At 39.8% G+C, this 16,728-nt stretch overlaps 1 protein-coding gene across 9 annotated transcripts in view; it reads left to right on the forward strand.

The window, feature by feature from the left end:
• Positions 1-16,728, forward strand: part of Gstcd (glutathione S-transferase C-terminal domain containing) — a 96,870-nt gene that overhangs the window by 2,333 nt on the left and 77,809 nt on the right. For 5 of the 9 annotated variants that reach the window (XM_040751769.1, XM_040751768.1, XM_040751772.1 and 2 more), the window contains 2 exons: positions 5,381-5,820; positions 9,928-10,392. In XM_040751769.1, coding sequence (XP_040607703.1) covers positions 5,401-5,820; positions 9,928-10,392 — 885 coding nt within the window. In that variant the 5' untranslated portion in view covers positions 5,381-5,400. Of the gene's footprint in view, positions 1-4,026; positions 4,139-4,190; positions 5,271-5,380; positions 5,821-9,927; positions 10,393-16,728 lie in introns of those variants that run through there. The other 4 variants (XM_040751770.1, XM_040751767.1, XM_040751766.1 and 1 more) reach the window with 3 other exon arrangements.

The following is a 16,728-nucleotide window of genomic DNA, read 5'->3' on the forward strand; positions in this document are numbered from 1 at the left end:
CATTCTCTGATGGAAAGAAGTTTAACAGGTATAAACAGATTTCAATAGTAGAAAGAAATATGTAAATATTCACACTAAACTATGCCAAACTTTATTTTGTATAATACAGTGTGCTAATATGTATACTGACTTAATTTTCCATTTATATTCCACCATTTTATGACTCCTTTTCTTTAAACCTCTACCAAATTTTCAATGTTTGTGGAAAAAAAAAAAACTTTGCCGTTCAACATAGTTCACATGTTTCCTGGGGAGAAATTTGGAAATAAAAAGCATAAGTTGAATTTTTCCCATTAAGATTAATGCATTTTAATCGAATAAATTATAATCAATAGTAGGGGCTGAGGTGTGACTCAGTGGCAGAGTGTTTACCTGACACACGGGGGTGAGAGGTGTTGATCTGTAGCACTGCCTGAAACAAAGTAGCTAGCTAGCATTTACTTAGGGGCTTCCTATGCAACATCATTGTCCATTACCATAGCACACCATATGGAAAGTGCTGCTATTTCTGTCCTCATTTCAGAACTGAGAAAACTAAGATGAAGGAAACTTATATAGCTCCTAAGAATCAGAACCAGTGTTTAAGCCCAGTTTGTTTGTTCAAGACTCTGGGCTTTTACCCATCACTAAACATGTGTGTAGTAGCTCTAGTAGTTAAGGTTCCTAGTTTTTCTGTCTGAATATCAGTATTTAAGTCTTGTTTCCTTATTTACAGCTTGGGTGGACTCTAGTTACATCCATCCTGAGTCAACTCATGGAGGTGGATGTATTTCTTCATTCTTGTTTACATTTAACCTAGATTAAGTTGGAAGAGAAAATGGTGTCAGTAAATGAGGCTGATGTTGTATCAGACTGAGGTCCTCGATAGGATTCTTGTGCTGTCGTTGCTAATCATGTGTGTGTATTCCATCATCTTTATTCATCTCATGAACTAAAGCTTGAGTATTATTAATCATTAAAAGTGTCCTATGATATGCTAACAAGGGAAAGAATGCTGGGTAACAAGCTAAAGAGTGATGGGAGTGTGTTCCCAATTCATGTGGTCAGGGAAGGCTTCTTGAGATAATATGTGCTAGAGAAGTCAGTGACATGAGGAAGGGAAAAGGAATGGCCAAACACGAACGTTTTCATGTAGGAGGTTCCGGCCCCTTTGAGGAACAGGAGGAAGGATATTAAATGAAGGCAGAGAATAAAGAGGGGATCACATTGGACCCACACTGTTTATTCTAAGTGTGCCGAGGGACTCCTGGGCAACACTGTGCAGGGGATGTGCTTTTAAGGATGGTGGTTGGAGAACAGACCTGTGTGGGAAGTAAGGGAATGAGACCTATCAAATCTGTAGGCTGGTGATGACTTGATTATAGTGGTAGTAGGAGATGCTGAGGAACTACATTTAGGTTCTGTTTCAGAGGAGGAGACAGCAAGACATGAGAGATAAGGGGGTGTACATGAGGCTTGAGTCTGAGGTAGGTGAATAACGTTGCTTTTTGGTCAACAACAGGACCAGTAAAAAAAGGAGCAGATTTAGGAAAAGCCAGTTGAATTGTCAGGGAGCCTGGAGCTCAGGCAAGATGTGCCTGAAATAATGCAGAGTCAGACAATATTTAAAGCCACTGGCACTGTAGAGCACATGAAATGGTACTGTTGAAATGTGACCTCTGAAGCTTTTAACTATTCTTTATCAATGAAAAATTGGGAGTCAGATATTGTGATAAGAAATTGATTGACCAGAAGCTTCAGAGCAACCACCAGTGACTTCCTATCCCCTCCCTTCCTCACTCCCAGAGGACTGAGGTTCTCTCTAAGCCCCGCCTTACTACCTCCTCAGGCCTCTAAAACCTCTGGTTAATTTTGCCCTCTGATTCAAAATAAACTTTATTGTCAGAATGCAGTCAACATGCCACACATGTACTTCTGTACTGGTGATGGGTCATGAAATCAGTCAACAGCCAGACTTTAAAAGGAAAGGAAAAAAAACAGCATAAAATCAGATTTATTCAGTGTAATAGAGTATGGTATTACTTCAGGTTTTGCTGTTGCTTTTTCTGGTTTTAGAGATTATACTCTCCTACTGAGCTACACCTTAGCCTTTTTACGATTTTTGAAACAGGGCCTTCCTACGCTTCACAAGCTAGCTTTGAAGCCATCATGTAGTCTAACCTGGTTTCAAACTTGTGATCCTCCTGTGTAATTAGAATGTGAGTGATGAATGATTGAGCCTTCTGAAGAATACCCAGTAAGTAGAATCAGGAAGCAGCTGACAAGGAATTTTATCTAGTCTTGAAAGTGCCAAATAACCAGCCTTTGCCATGGAGGGGTTTTTTTTGTTCTTTTGTTTTTTCTTTTTCTTTTTTTTTTTTTTTTTTTTTGGTTTTACGAGACAGGGTTTCTCTGTATTGTTTTGGAGGCTGTCGGTCCAGCCTGGCCTCGAACTCACAGAGATCTGCCTGCCTCTGCCTCCCGAGTGCTGGGATTAAAGGCATGCGCCACCAACGCCTGGCTGTTTTGTCTTTTTATTGAGAATTAGGGTTGGTATCCTTGATAGAAATATTTTAATAATATAATTTCTGATAATTTTTGCTCTGATAAGATTGTTCCTACAATAAAATATGCTTTTATCTATACTGTAATCATGTAATATTAATGCTTTCTAAAATTTAGGGGTTTTGAGTGCCACAGGCTGGCCTCTAACTGGCTGTGTATTTTAGGATGACTTTGAACTCTGATTCTCCTGCCTCAACTTTATAAGTGTACAATAGTATTTATTCTAGGAAAATTTCTGAATGTTTTCAAAATAGATCACTTTAGATTCAGTTAATACTTTAGTTTTTTGAGCCATGTTCTCTGTGTAGCCCTGGCTGTCCTTAACTGACTCTATAGAGCAGGCTGGCCTTGAACTCACAGAGATACTCCAGCATCTGCCACCTGGGTGCTGGGATAAGAGGCGTGTGCCACCATGTCTAGCTAATATTTTTAATGAAAAAAAATCTTGTTGCATAACATGAATTTTTGTCTGTCATATAGAGTGCAGTATATTGTGTAATGCTGAGGTGCCAACGATTCTGACTTGAATTTTGAACACAAAACATTCCAATTGATTTTTTACATTCTGGCAGATAAAGAAGTTTTTATTTCTAATGTTTCTCTTTATTCTCATTCTCTCTCTCTCTCTTTCTTCCCTTTCTACCCCTTCTTTAGACATTTGCACACACACATAAATGGGGTGAAGTATAAAAAATTTAAAACTTTTTTAAAAAGACACGTTTTCTCTGCATGAACCTGGCTGTCCTGGAACTCAGTATGTAGACCAGGCTGGCCTTGAACTCACAGAGATCTGCTGCCTCTGCTCTAAAGACATGTTATACTAAGCCAAGCAGCATATGTAACATTTTGTCAAAGCCAAGATACATTAATTAGAATTAAAATACAAAATGTCTAAGTATTATACCCATTATTAAAAACAACCATTTTAAAATATATCCTTGAAGAGTTCTAAGTGATGAGACTGAAGCTTTAATATTTCCTTTAACCTGTTTATTTCTCCTGCACATTCCCAATTGTGTTGACGTATGAGGTAGAAGCATATGCTGTTGGTGGTCAGCCCCTGAAGCTTTATGTTTTTGTCTGTTTTGTCATTTCCCCCAGTGACTGTTGTATGGCATATACCAGAATTGAGAAAGCAAATGACAGGTCTGTGCTTGACAAAACTCTAATAAGAGGCAATGCAAGCTGTGCTCTAGAAACCTTGGGGAACCCTAAAATTGACTCGAGTGTAGCTAAGGAATTGTCAAAGCAGAAAAAGAAGGGGAAAGGAATTTCTTTTTGCCTGATATTTATAAACTTTAAGCCAAAACTATGCTGTATTCCTAAAAACACAGTGCAAGCCATAGCACCTACCAAATTTGTGCAGGTTTATGAAATGTTTGTTATTTAATAGTTATGCTAGTTAGAAATGAGGAGAAATTGCCCAGGAGGAGTAATTTTTTTTAAACTCCACAATTATTAACCAGCATTTTGATCTCTAAGGAGGAAGAAGAAAACCCACCAATACCGGCATTGAAAAAGCATTAAGAAATCGATTGTACTTGGCATTTTCTCTTGGACAGCTCATTAGTTTTTCTGATTTCACCATGGGAAGGTATTTCTATTTTTGTTGTTGACATTTAACATTAGGAAGTACTCGCAGTGAATCAAGTTTTATAGCTTATATGGAGAATGCCTCTTTCATGGTTCTTTTGTACCTTTCTACAAACGCATGTGCGTGCACCCCCCCAACACATACACGCACACACGCACATGCACACACGCACACACACATTTTTTTTTCTACTACACCCTCTTCTAGTTACATACTTCCAAATGCTTTTAAAGAGTGCCATCTAGTGTCTACTTTTGAATTGTGGTTTATGGATTAGAATGTGATTAACTCTGGACCCGGGACTCAAAAGCAAAAAGTCATATTTGACAAAAACCTTAGAGAAATAATTTGACCTTAAGATATGCACCTTTAAATCAACCAGTGTGTATACTCGTATATGCATTCCTTCGGCAAATACTTTTTACATGCAGATATTTAGCAGGTTCTATTTTAAGTATAACAGTTTATGAAATGCTCTTACAGAGTATTCTAATAGTCAAATAGACAAAATATTGAAAAATAGTGTATTCTAATGGTACCAAGTGCTGTGGAGGAATTAAAGCTTAGAAGACAAAGTGAAGGGATTATGTCTGTTGGGGTTTATAATATAAAAAGTAGCCAAAGAACATCTCAGTAAGATTCTACCTATTATTAACTAGGCAGAACTCTGTGTTCCATAAACAGTGAGTATGAAGATCTTGAGGTTGGAGTGTAGATATCTGTAGATATCTTAGCTGACTTTAGGGGAAGCAATGAGAAAGAATGAGATGAGCTGGAGACAGAATGGTTCCATCAGGATCTGTGCAGGCTGTGTAGAAGGCTGACTTGATGTCAGGGGGATGGGAAGGTACTGCATCACTTGAACGGAGTGGCAGAACTTCCTTTTAACAGAAGGAGTTGAGCTGAGGCAATTGATATAATTTAGAAGTGATAGTGGCTCAGAAGCAGTGGAAATGGTATTTATACAGCAGAGATATCTGGAAAAGATTGGCTGGGGGAGGGCTTATAAAAGAGAACTAACAGTGCTTCCTGTTACAGAGCACCAAGGTTACTCATCTGAGAATCATCACTAAAAATGTTTAATCATGCAGACTGGAGAAAAGGATTCTTTCGAAAGTCATTCATCCTTGAAGTAAAAATTCTTAGATACATATTCTCACTGATTTTTTTGAAAAACACTAATCTTTTAGCCTCTAAACTGCTATATCTGAAGGCCTCTAACCACCTTGATTTTTGTTATAGGTGGCCAATGAAAAGAGAAAATGAAAGGCATTAAGAAAAGTCCTACGGTAGAATCTCTGTACCTGGAGTACTCTCACCAAGCAGAAGGGGGCATCTTTCCTCTCCACACATCTGTAGCTCTGTTTTTATTATCGTACTGTGACTGCAAGGTCTTTAATGTTTACTTAGTCCTTACCGAAGAAAACCTAGACACTTCACTCCTAAGAGAGGCGCTGTCCCAGGATCTGGACATACAGGTTATTTCAAGACAGGCGCTCCCACCGATAGTCCAGAATTGCTGCTTGCCTGCAGTGGTAGAACAGCCAGAGGTTTTCTGTAGAGCAGGACTTGCCGTTGTCCTAAGACATGTAATTCAGAAATCCTATGAAGCCGAGCCGTCAAGAAAGGAAATTTTGGAACTTCTGGGTTTTAAAAAGACTTGTTTGAAAGCCTGTGCTGAAGTAAGTATATGGTCTCTTCTGTTATTTAAAGCTATAAGTAATAACACTCACTCCAACATGATTGTAACTTCGTATCCTTAGGTGTGTCATTATTACAGGGCAATACTTAACAATACGAATTTAAGATGTATTTTATGAAGTTTAGACACATGAAGTTTTGAAATAATGTTCCCCTTTCTCTGTTGTATTGAGGACCTTTAAAAGAAATGTTCATATATGTGTAAGAGCTGAAGTCATAGTGCCTTGTAAGCCTTGGGGAGTTTTAAAGGTTTTTGGGGTTACTTAGTTACTTTCCTGTTGTCATGATAAGATGCCATGCCTTAGGCAATTTGTAACACAAAAAATGAAAGACACAGACACTGACACTGCTGTTTAAGCTTCAAGCTGAAGATCAGGAAAGCAAAGCAGCCGGCCTCTAGCTCTCCCCTCTAGCTCAGGCTGAAAGGACTGATCCACGCATGAGCACTGCTCCAAGTCTCAAACTACAGCCTCTCCTCAGTCCTGCAGGAGAATGAATGACACTCTGAGACCTTGCTTCTGTCTTATTTACTTCCCTAACATTGGGATTAAAGAGCTATGATTCCCTTTTATACTGGGTCACTCTTGCTTGTGTAGATCTGGGTGGCCTTGGACTCACAGAGATCCGTCTATCTCTTAATCCTGAGTCCTAGGATTAAAGGTGTGTACCACCATCTTCTGGCTGCTGGTTGCTGGGGTTAAAGGTGTGTGCCTGGCTTCTCTGGCCTGTGACTGACTTTGCTTTCTGAAACCTCAGGCAAACTTTAATAAGTCATAATCAATATCTCACCATAGCAACTTATAGAAGAATGAATTTTTGGGGGAATTAGTTTCGGGCACTAGAGTTTATGACCGTCGTGGCAGAGAGTGTGGCAACAGGCAGTCATAGTGCTGAAATAGTAGTTGGTATCTTATCTTCAGACACACCCTCAAGGCAGGGTACTTAAAGAGAATGGCTTGAGTCTTAAAATCTCAAAACTGTTCCAAGAGTCACATTTCCTTCAACAAGGCCACACCTCTTAAACCTTCCCAGACAGTTCCACCAAGTGGGATGGATCAAGTGCTTAAATATATGAGCCTGTGTGGGCTTATTCTCACCTAAGCCACCACATTCTACTTCTTAGACCCTACAGGCTAGTGGACTGTGAATTACGAAATGCATTTAGTCCATCTTCAAAAGTCCCCATATCTGTCAGCACTATTCAATACTGTTTCAAAGTCTACAGTTTCTTTTGACACTTCAGGCTTTTTTTTTTTTATTTAAATTAGAAACAAGCTTGCTTCACATATCAATCCCAGCTCACTCTTTCCTTCCCATCCTCTCCCACCCCCTCCGGTCCTCCTACCCAATCCCCACTTCGCTCCCCAGGGAGGGTGAGGCCCTCCATGGGGGATCTCTAGAGTCTGTCATTTCATCTGGGGCAGGGCCTAGGCCCTCCCACATGTGTCCAGGATGAGAGAACATACCTCCATGTGGTATGTTCGTCCATTCGTATGCCAGGGATAAATACTGATCTACTACCCAAGACCCCATAGATTTCCAAGGCCTCACTGACACCCATATTTAGGGGGTCTGGATAAGTCCCATGCTGGCCTCTCAGCCATCAGTCAGGGGTCCATAAGCTCCCCGTTGTTCAGATCAGCTGTTTCTATGGGTTTCACCATCCTGGTCTTGACCCCTTTGCTCATCACTGCTCCCTCTCTGCAGCTGGGTTCCAGGAGTAAGGTTCAGTGTTTAGCTGTGGGTGTCTACCTCTGCTTCCATCAGCCACTGGTTGAAGGCTCTAGGATGTCATATAAGGTAGTCAATCTCATTATTGGGGAAGGGCTTTTAAGGTAGCCCCTCCACTATTCCTTAGTTTGTCTGTTGGTGTCATCCTTGTAGATCTCTGGAGATCTCACTAGTGCCAGATCTCTCCTCAAACCTATAATGACTCCCTCTATTATTGTATCTCTCATCCTGCTCTCCTCTGTTCTTCCCCCAGCTCAACCTTCCTGTTCCCCCATGTCCTCCTCTCCCCCTCTCTTTTTCTCAGCTCCCTCTCCCCTCCCATTGTGCTCCCAAATCTGCTCAGGAGATCTGTCCCATTCCCTTTCTCTGGGGTACCATGCATCTCTCTCTTAGGGCCCTCCCTGTTTCCCAGGCTCTCTGGCTGTGGGATTGTAGGCTGGCATTCCCCTGATCCACCGAGTAGTACTCCATTGTATAAATATACCACATTTTCTCTATCTACTCTTCAGTTGAGGGGCATCTAGGTCGCTTCCAGGTTCTGGCTATTACAACTGCTATGAACATAGTGGAACAGATATCCTTGTTGTATGAATATGCATCTTTTGGGTATATGCCTAAGAGTGGAATTGCTGGATCTTGTGGTAGGCTGATTCCCATTTCCCTGAGGAATCTCCTTACTGATTTCCAAAGTGGCTGTACGAGTTGGCATTCCCACCAGCAGTGGAGGAGTGTTTCCTTCTCTCCACATCTTCTCCAGCATAAACTATCTTTGATGCTTTTGATTTTAGCCATTCTGACAGGAGTAAGATAGTATCTCAGAGTTGTTTTGATTTGCATTTCCCTAATGGATAAGGATGTTGAGCACTTTATTAAGTGTCTATCACAGGCAATCTTATAATTGTAACCACATGTGAAATCAAAAAGCAAATTACGTACTTCCAACATACAATGACATTTAATTAATATTGTCATTCCAAAAGGGAGTAAGGAAATACTGGACCAGTGCAAGACTGAAATCCTAAAAGACTACCTCTAGATATTGTAACTCCATATCTGAAATCAGAGGGCTTAGATGGCTCCACTATTTGGTTATTGCAACACACTTCCTTCTCTTGGGCTGGTTTCACCCCATCTGCAGCTCTCCATGACAGATGCCTCATGGCTCTGGTATCCCGGGGTCCCCAGCACAATTCAGGCTTCACTTTCCCAGCTTTCTGCAGTGCCCTCTTGACGCTACCATGCAGGCACTTCTGCCATACACCTGGCCTCAGCCCTGCTCCTTAACCATGGAGGAAGATTATGTAATCCCTTAATTCATGTATCTGTCATGACTCTAAAGCCAGACCATTTGCTGTCCACTTGGGACAGATCTTGGCTCCCTCCTCGACTTTCATTTGCAGAAGCTTCTCTTGCTGTTGCTTTTTAGGAGCAGAAAATCCCTGAAGCATTTTCTTTGTACAAATTGGAAGTATAACTGGGTAGGCTCTTGTCCTGAGGGGACCCCTCCTTGTATTCTATTTTGCCTAGGGCCTGTCCTTATTGAGCACAAACAAGCCTTGGCTCCAAGGTTAACTTGTTAAATTTCCTGGTGCTCTTTTTGACTTCCAGTTGTCCATTTTGTATTTCTTTTTGCCTCATTCTTTTTCATTTTAGATCTGCATAAGAGTGATACTAATAACCATAGGACAGTCAATATTCGGCTGTCTTGAAGTTTCTCAGCCAAAGAATTTAGTTCATTGCTTTTTAATTTATCTGCAGGCAGGATCTTAGGACGCAGGCAAAAAGTAGCCACATTTCTAAGCCAAAGTATCACAATAATGGTTTCTAGGCCAGTCTCTAATATTGTTGCCTTCTGAAACCTTTTGAGCTGGGGCCTCCATAGGCTACATTATTGTCAGCACTACAGTCTTCCAAGCTCCTACTAGGATGGCTGGTTGAGCACATTTTGTAGCATTCAGCTGCTTTCCTAGTCCAAAGTCTTTCATGCCTGTCACATGTCCAGCAGGGTCATACTTCCTAATCCTTCCCAAACAGCTCACAAAAATGTGGACCAAGTATTCAAATACATGAGTCAGTTGTCATTCAAACTGCCATGAGAGACAGTGACTTATTCAGTAAGATGATACAGATGTGCAGAAGCTGCATCATGTAAGGTTTCCATTTTGAAAAATTATAGCATGTTTTCTGATCTAGCACAGAAGCCAAGCCCAGGGATGCTATAGCTCATCACTTAAATTATTTAAACCATTATATTTTTTTGTTGTGAGCCTAGTCCTTAATGACTGAACCATCATCCCTCCAGCTTTAAACTACTCTTATTTCCCAGTTAACAGGATATTGTCTTGTTTGTCTTGTAGGTCAGTCAGTGGACCAGGCTATGTGAACTCACCATCCCTTTGGCTGTTGAGAATTTTCTCCAAGAGTCTTCTGACCAGTCCCCAGCTATCCCTGAAGAAATCCTACAGCTCGAGAGAAAGCTCAGTGAGCCTGTCAGAGTACACAACGATGACAAACTCCGCAGACAGAAGCTAAAGCAACAGAAGACGGCTGGAGTTGAGCCTTCCTCTGGCAAGGGAAAAGCAAAAGGCAAGGCCCGTGCACAGCAACCATCCAAAGAGTTGGCTGGCTCCTCCAAGAGTCTAGAACTGATGGTGGCATTCTCAAAGCTCACAGTGCAAGACACGGGTGCTGCTAACAAGGAGCCTCCTCACATCAGGAAAGCCAAAGCCTCTGACCTTCCGCCTCTGGAGCACGTGTTTGCAGAAGGACTGTATTTCACTTTGGCGGACATTGTGCTTTTGCCCTGTGTTCATCAGTTTTTGGTAAGCCGTTGTCTGGAGTCCATGTTACTGTGAGTTTCCGTTTGTTGAGTTGCTTAAGTCTGAATTTGGTTCTGCTTCCTACTCTGTCATAGTTCTAAGCAAATTCTTAACACTTTCTGTTCTCTAATGTGTAAAATGGAGGTCACAGGACCTTTGTGTCGTTAGCCTCTTGTCTTCTCTCGAGAGGTACATGTGTTAAAGGCTTCTTCCCCGGACCGTAACATAGCCTGGAGATGGTGAGACCTATTGCAAGGCAGCTGTGGCAAGGTTGTCTACTGGTTAGCTAGATGTAGGCACTGTGACCCCTCTGTCTCTTTCAGCTTTTTTCTTTGCATGAGGGGAGTAGGTCTCCTCCACTGTACCTTTCTGCCAGTCTTCTGTGCCACCACACATCCAAGATAATAGGGCCAAGTGGTCATGGACTGAAATCTCTGGAGCTATGTGACAAAAATCGGCATTTTCCTTATTAAGTTTATGTTGCTAGTCTTTCTCTACCCGCCATCCAGCTCCCAAATAAATAACACGGAGACTTCTTAATTAATTCTGAAAGTTTGACTGATAGCTTAGGCTTGTTTCTAAGTAGCTCTTATCACTTAAACTAACTCATTTTTACTTATCTCCATGTTGCCACGTAACTTGTGGCTTTTACCTCTTTCATTGCATGTCTGCTCCTGCATCTACTAGTGACTCTGCCTTCCACTGTGCCCGGAAAATCCTGCCTAGCTCTTTATTAAACCAATCTGAGTGACACATCTTCACAGTGTATCAAAAGATTATTTCACAGCAGTTTATTATCTTGGTAATTTACTTTTTTAAAAGATTTATTTATCACATATACAGTGTCTGCATGTATTTAATCTAGCTCACCAGAAGAGGGTACCTGATCTCATTATAGATGGTTGTGAGCCACCATGTAGGTGCTGGGAATTGAACTCAGTACCTTTGGAAGAGCAAGCAGTGCTCTTAACCCCTGAGCCATCTCTCCAGCCCTCAGTAATTTTGTTAAAGTGATGAAAAACTGATGTAATGTGATTGATGTAAGGAATGAAGAAAATTATGGTTAATTTTGACTTGCTAAAATGTTAGTGACTGATATTATTGATAACTTTGCTATTATAATTATCTTTATGATATTATTAATTCCAGTATTATAAAACTAAGAAAAGACTAAAAATTAAAAACACTTCTCAGCTATATTTTATAATAAAATTGTCAATTAAAATACTAACCATTATACTGAGCATTATCAAATCAGAATTTTTTTCCCTCACTTGAATACCTCTCTCTAAAATTGTTTGCTTTTCAATGGTATGGGATAATTTAGATGTGATGTTTTCTTTCCTAGTAGTGTGTGTGTGTGTGTGTGTGTGTGCGCGCGCGCGCGCGTGCGCGCATGTATGTATGTATGTATCTATCTATCTATCTACCTACCTACCTATCTATCACTCTGGGGGCAGGGTGGGGGGAACCAGGTGAAATTGCTATAACGTACAAGGCAGACTAGATTTTGCAGCCTTCCAGTTGGTTCTTTATAGCTGCATTTTTCCTACTCTGAAGCTTGTTCCTCTTTTCCCTAATAAGGACCCAGAAACAAGACTTTGTTCTTATTATATATCATCCTGTCTCCATTGGAAGGTGGAAAAAAAGACTTGTAATGAAAATCTGTAAATTGGGAGTTTGTACAGTGTGGAGAAATTATTTTCTTAAGAAACCTTTTGTTTTGTTGTCAAAAGTAAAATGAAACAAGAACAGCAACCAAAATTAGTTCAGAATTAATCATCATGGAAAAAGACAGATTTGGGAACCATTTAGGCACTGATTGGTATTTTAAATGTCCTATGACTGTCTTTTCCTATTGAGTGATTTCTAGTCTCATTTATCTCTGATTCTTCCCTTTTATTACTATACACATCAATCTTTAGAGTAGTCATATATTTTGAAAAATTTGGCATTTGTGTTTTTAAATCTTTGAGAGTTCATAGAGGTACACTCATTATTTGTAGACTTTACTGAACATGTATATGTTGGGAGCTGTACTGTTCTAAGTCCTAGGAATGCAGTGCAGAGCAAAGCAGTTAAGATCCCAGAAGTCATTGGAGCTAATTTTCTAGTTAGGGGAACGAAGAAATGAACCAGTAAACAAACAAATAATATTTATATAAAGTAATGTTAAATGCTACAGGGAAAATAAGAGTATTTGATTTTTAATTCAAGAAAGCAAAACCCAAATTGGATTCACCTGCATGAAGGTGACTTTAGGTCTTCCAGATGGCCCCATTCATCTTGGATGATTTGCATTTCATTTTAGATGAATTTAAATGCCATTTACTTGATTGGGATTAATCAAAGCCAAAGCATTTCTAACTGACAAGATTTTTCCCATCTGTAATCAGGTAGAATATGAAGTTGACTATTACTGAGTAAGTCTGATGCTTCAGAGGAGCGCTGGCTTTAAAATAGAGCAAGACTGGCCAGTGAAATGGCTTAGTGAGTAAATTGGCATGTTCTATGTGAGCAAGACAAACTGAGTTCTATCCATGACACCCACAGTAGAAGGAAAGAACAGATGTCTGAAAGCCATCCTCTGACCTCCACAAACATGTCTTGGCATAAGCATGCCTGTGCTGAAACACTCATACCATGTACATCCAATAGTAATAAGCTTAGAAAACTATTAAGAAACAAAGTGAAAATACATACTTACTGTTTTCTATTACATGGTTTTGAAACAGAGACACATATATCCTAGGTTAGCCTTAGATTTCTTACCTAGCTGAGGATGACTTTGAACTTCTGATCCTCCTCCTGCCTCTTCCTTCCAAATATTGGAATAGTGGTATGTATCACTACACCCAGTACACGGTGAGGGATTCAAACTAGGGCTTCTTGAATGCTAGGCAAGCACTCTGTCAACTAAGCTATATTCACAGTCCATTGTTTTAATGACATTTAATATCTAAAATAATTTTCCTTTATTCCTTCATATTTTTCCTGGATTTGCACATTTTCTTTCAGGAATTCATCTTGATGTTGTTTGTGTTATATTTTCCTCCTCTGAGTCATTTTAAATGATGCAGTTACTGGAAGTTTTGAGATGCTCCCCCTGGGTGCTGGGAACTGAACTCGGGTCCTCAGGAAGAGCAGCAAGTACTCTTAAATGAAGAGCCATCTGTCTAGCCACCATGTAGGCATTTTATATTTTGAGACAAGAATTAGCAAAGTCTGTTGGAACTAATTTACCTTCTAGTTATTCTCTTGAGTACAATATGTTTCACTCCTGGGCTGTTTTTGTTTTTCTCTTCTCCCTGTCACAGAAATAAGTGGCAGCCCATCCCCAAACAAAAGGCTTTAGAGGACCCTTGAAGACAAACAAACATCCTTGGGTCTCAGTGAGCTCAAGTGGCACATGACAGTTTACTAACATAATATATGTTATACCTCTTTCACATAAGTAAGAATTAAAATCTAAGAATTATGTGAAAGAGAACATGTAATAGGTGTTTTTCTGAGTCTTTTTATCTCAATACAATAATTTCCAAATGTATATATTTTCCTGCCAATTCCATTTCTCTTTACAGCTAAATAAGATCCATTGTGTACATGTATTACAATTTTCATTATCCATTTATCTTTTGATGGACATTGATACTGATTCTATTTCCTGGCTGTTTAAATAGTGTACAAACAAACAGGAATGTGTAAGTATCCCTATAGTTGGATTTAGAGTCCTTTGAGTACGTGTCCAGGACTGGTGCAGCTGGGTCTTATGGTAGTTTAGTTTTTAGGTTTTGGGAGAACTTACATACTGACTGTGTATGTGGGGTGTGTGTGTGTGTGTGTGTCACAGAGAGGCCAGAGAATGATGTCACAGATAGTATCTCTTAGTGAACTTTGGCCTAGGCTGGTCATCAGCAAGCCCCAGCAATCCTCTCTCTCTCTCTCTCTCTCTTTTTTTTTTTTTTTTTTTGGTTTTGGTTTTGGTTTTTACGAGACAGGGTTTCTCTGTATTGTTTTGGAGGCTGTCGGTCCAGCCCAGCCTCGAACTCACAGAGATCCGCCTGCCTCTGCCTCCCGAGTGCTGGGATTAAAGGTGTGCGCCACCACCGCCCGGCAATCCTCTCTTTCTTATTCCCTCCCCTGCCTTGCCTTTTCATTTTCCTGGGGAGTCAAACTTAGGTCCTCAAGCTTGTACAACAAGTGCTCTTCCCTGCTAAGCTACTTTCCAGCCCCATATTGATTGTTAGTGTGGTGGCTGTGCCTGTCTACCTTCTCACCAGCAATAAGTTAGAGATTTTCCTTCTGCCATTCTGACCAGCATTTTGTTATTTGTTTTCTTAATAATAGCCGTTTTGACTAGGGAAAGATGAAATCTCAAAGTGGCCTTCAAACGCATTGGCTGATGGCTGAGCATGGTGAAACTTCTAAAATATTTCTTGGCCATTTCTATTTCTTCTTTTGGGAGCTGTCTATTCAGTTCATTAGCTCATATTCTGACTGGTAAATTTTGTTCGTGTTATTTTATCTTGTTTTTTCAAGACAGGGTTCGCTGTGTAGTCCTGGCTTCTGGAACTCCCTCTGTAGATGATGCAAGTCTCATACCTACTAGATCCACCTGCCTCTGCCTCACGAAGGCATGCACCTAACACCCAGCTGAAAGATTTTGTGTTTACCTTGTGCAGTTCTCTTAACTCCCATCTGAAGTTTAGTTAGATAAATATTTCATCCCATTCTTCAGGCTGACTTTTCCCTCTACTGATGTTTTCCTTTGCTGTGCAAGGATTTTAATTTCATGCAGTGCAGTTTTTCGGATCTTGAGATTACTTCTTGAGATTACTATTGGAGTTTTGTTTGGAAAATTCTTTCCTATGCCTAGGTTTTGAAATGTTTTTTATGTGTTTTTTCATACCAGTTTTAGCATTTTAGATTTTAAATTGAGGTCTTTGATCGGTTTTGACCTTGTTGGTGGAGGTGTGTCACTAGGGGTGGGCTTTGAGATTTCAAAAGACTTGCACAATTCCCAGTGCCTGCCCCCCCCCCCCACTTGCTAGTCAGGATGTAAGCTGCCTTGATCATGATGTTTTATCACAGCAATAAAAACCTAAAATACTCTTTTAACTCCTTTGTTTGTTTTGATCTTTTATAATTGTTTCTATCTTTTTTTAATTTTGATAATCATATAGGTATAGAAACCCATTTCTTCTAGACTTTCCAGCTTTTTCAAAGCTACATCTTCATAGTATTCCCTAATGATCATCTGGTTGGAGGATTGTTGGACCCTGTTCTTACTGCTGTCTTTCACCTCTTGTTTGCTGTTTTGGGCTCTCTTTGGATTTGTTTCATCTTGCTATCACCACTGCCCGACTCATCTTGCTATCCTTTAAGAACCATCTAATGCATTTTAGTTTGGCTTCTTTTTATAGAATCTTGAGTTGGATGATTAGGGTATCTGTTTTTTGTTTTGTTTTGTTTTGTTTTTAATGAGCTGTAAGCTTTCCGTTAAGGAAAATCTCAGGGGATTCTGGCTGAATGTGTTATGTTTTCATTTGATCCTAGAACTTTTTAAATATTCTTCCAGATTTCCTCAATGGCCGTATTCATTCAAATGTGTATTTTTCAGTCTCCGTTGTCTGTGTAGTTTCTGAGATTTCTTTTGCAGGTGCTTTCTAGTTTTATTTCGCTATGATCTGATGAGATGCATTTTTTTCTTTATTGTATTTGTGGAATCTTGCTTTGTGGTCTGTAATGTGATCAATTTAAGAGTAGGTTTCATGTACCCCTGGGAAGAATATGTGTTCCCTGTTTCTTAGATGGAATAAATATTGTAGATATCTGTTGAAACAGTTGAGCTAATGTAGTATAATTTCTTCACTGATTATTAGTGGGAATAGGTATCTAAATATGAGCAGGATATTGAAGTCTCGTACTACTATTGTATCAGGACCTTTGTGACCTTTGGTGCCCTTCGTGGTTTTAGGAAACTGAAAGATTCAGTGCAAAATGTTTACAATTGTTGTCTTCTTGATGATTGTTGTTTGTATTAACATGCAGTTGTCGCCCTTTTCTCTTCTGCTCGTTTTGCTTTGAAGTCTACATTAGCAGATGTGAAAATCCTATTGTAAGCTCTCTTACTGCTTTTATTTTCTTAGTAGGTTGCCTTGCTTCCTTTGACTCAGTTTTTGGACATTTTTGCCAGCTAAGCATATTTCTTAGAAAAAAAGAAAGCAGTTAGATACTGTTTTGTTTGTTTTAAATCTAATCAGTCTATATCTTTTTAACTGGTGAATCCATTTGCAAATAAAGTCATTATTGAGAGAGATTTGTTACTTCCTGTGACGT

Source organism: Mesocricetus auratus, unplaced genomic scaffold (genome assembly GCF_017639785.1).
Source record: "Mesocricetus auratus isolate SY011 unplaced genomic scaffold, BCM_Maur_2.0 Super-Scaffold_100009, whole genome shotgun sequence".
NCBI classification, from domain to species: domain Eukaryota; kingdom Metazoa; phylum Chordata; class Mammalia; order Rodentia; family Cricetidae; genus Mesocricetus; species Mesocricetus auratus.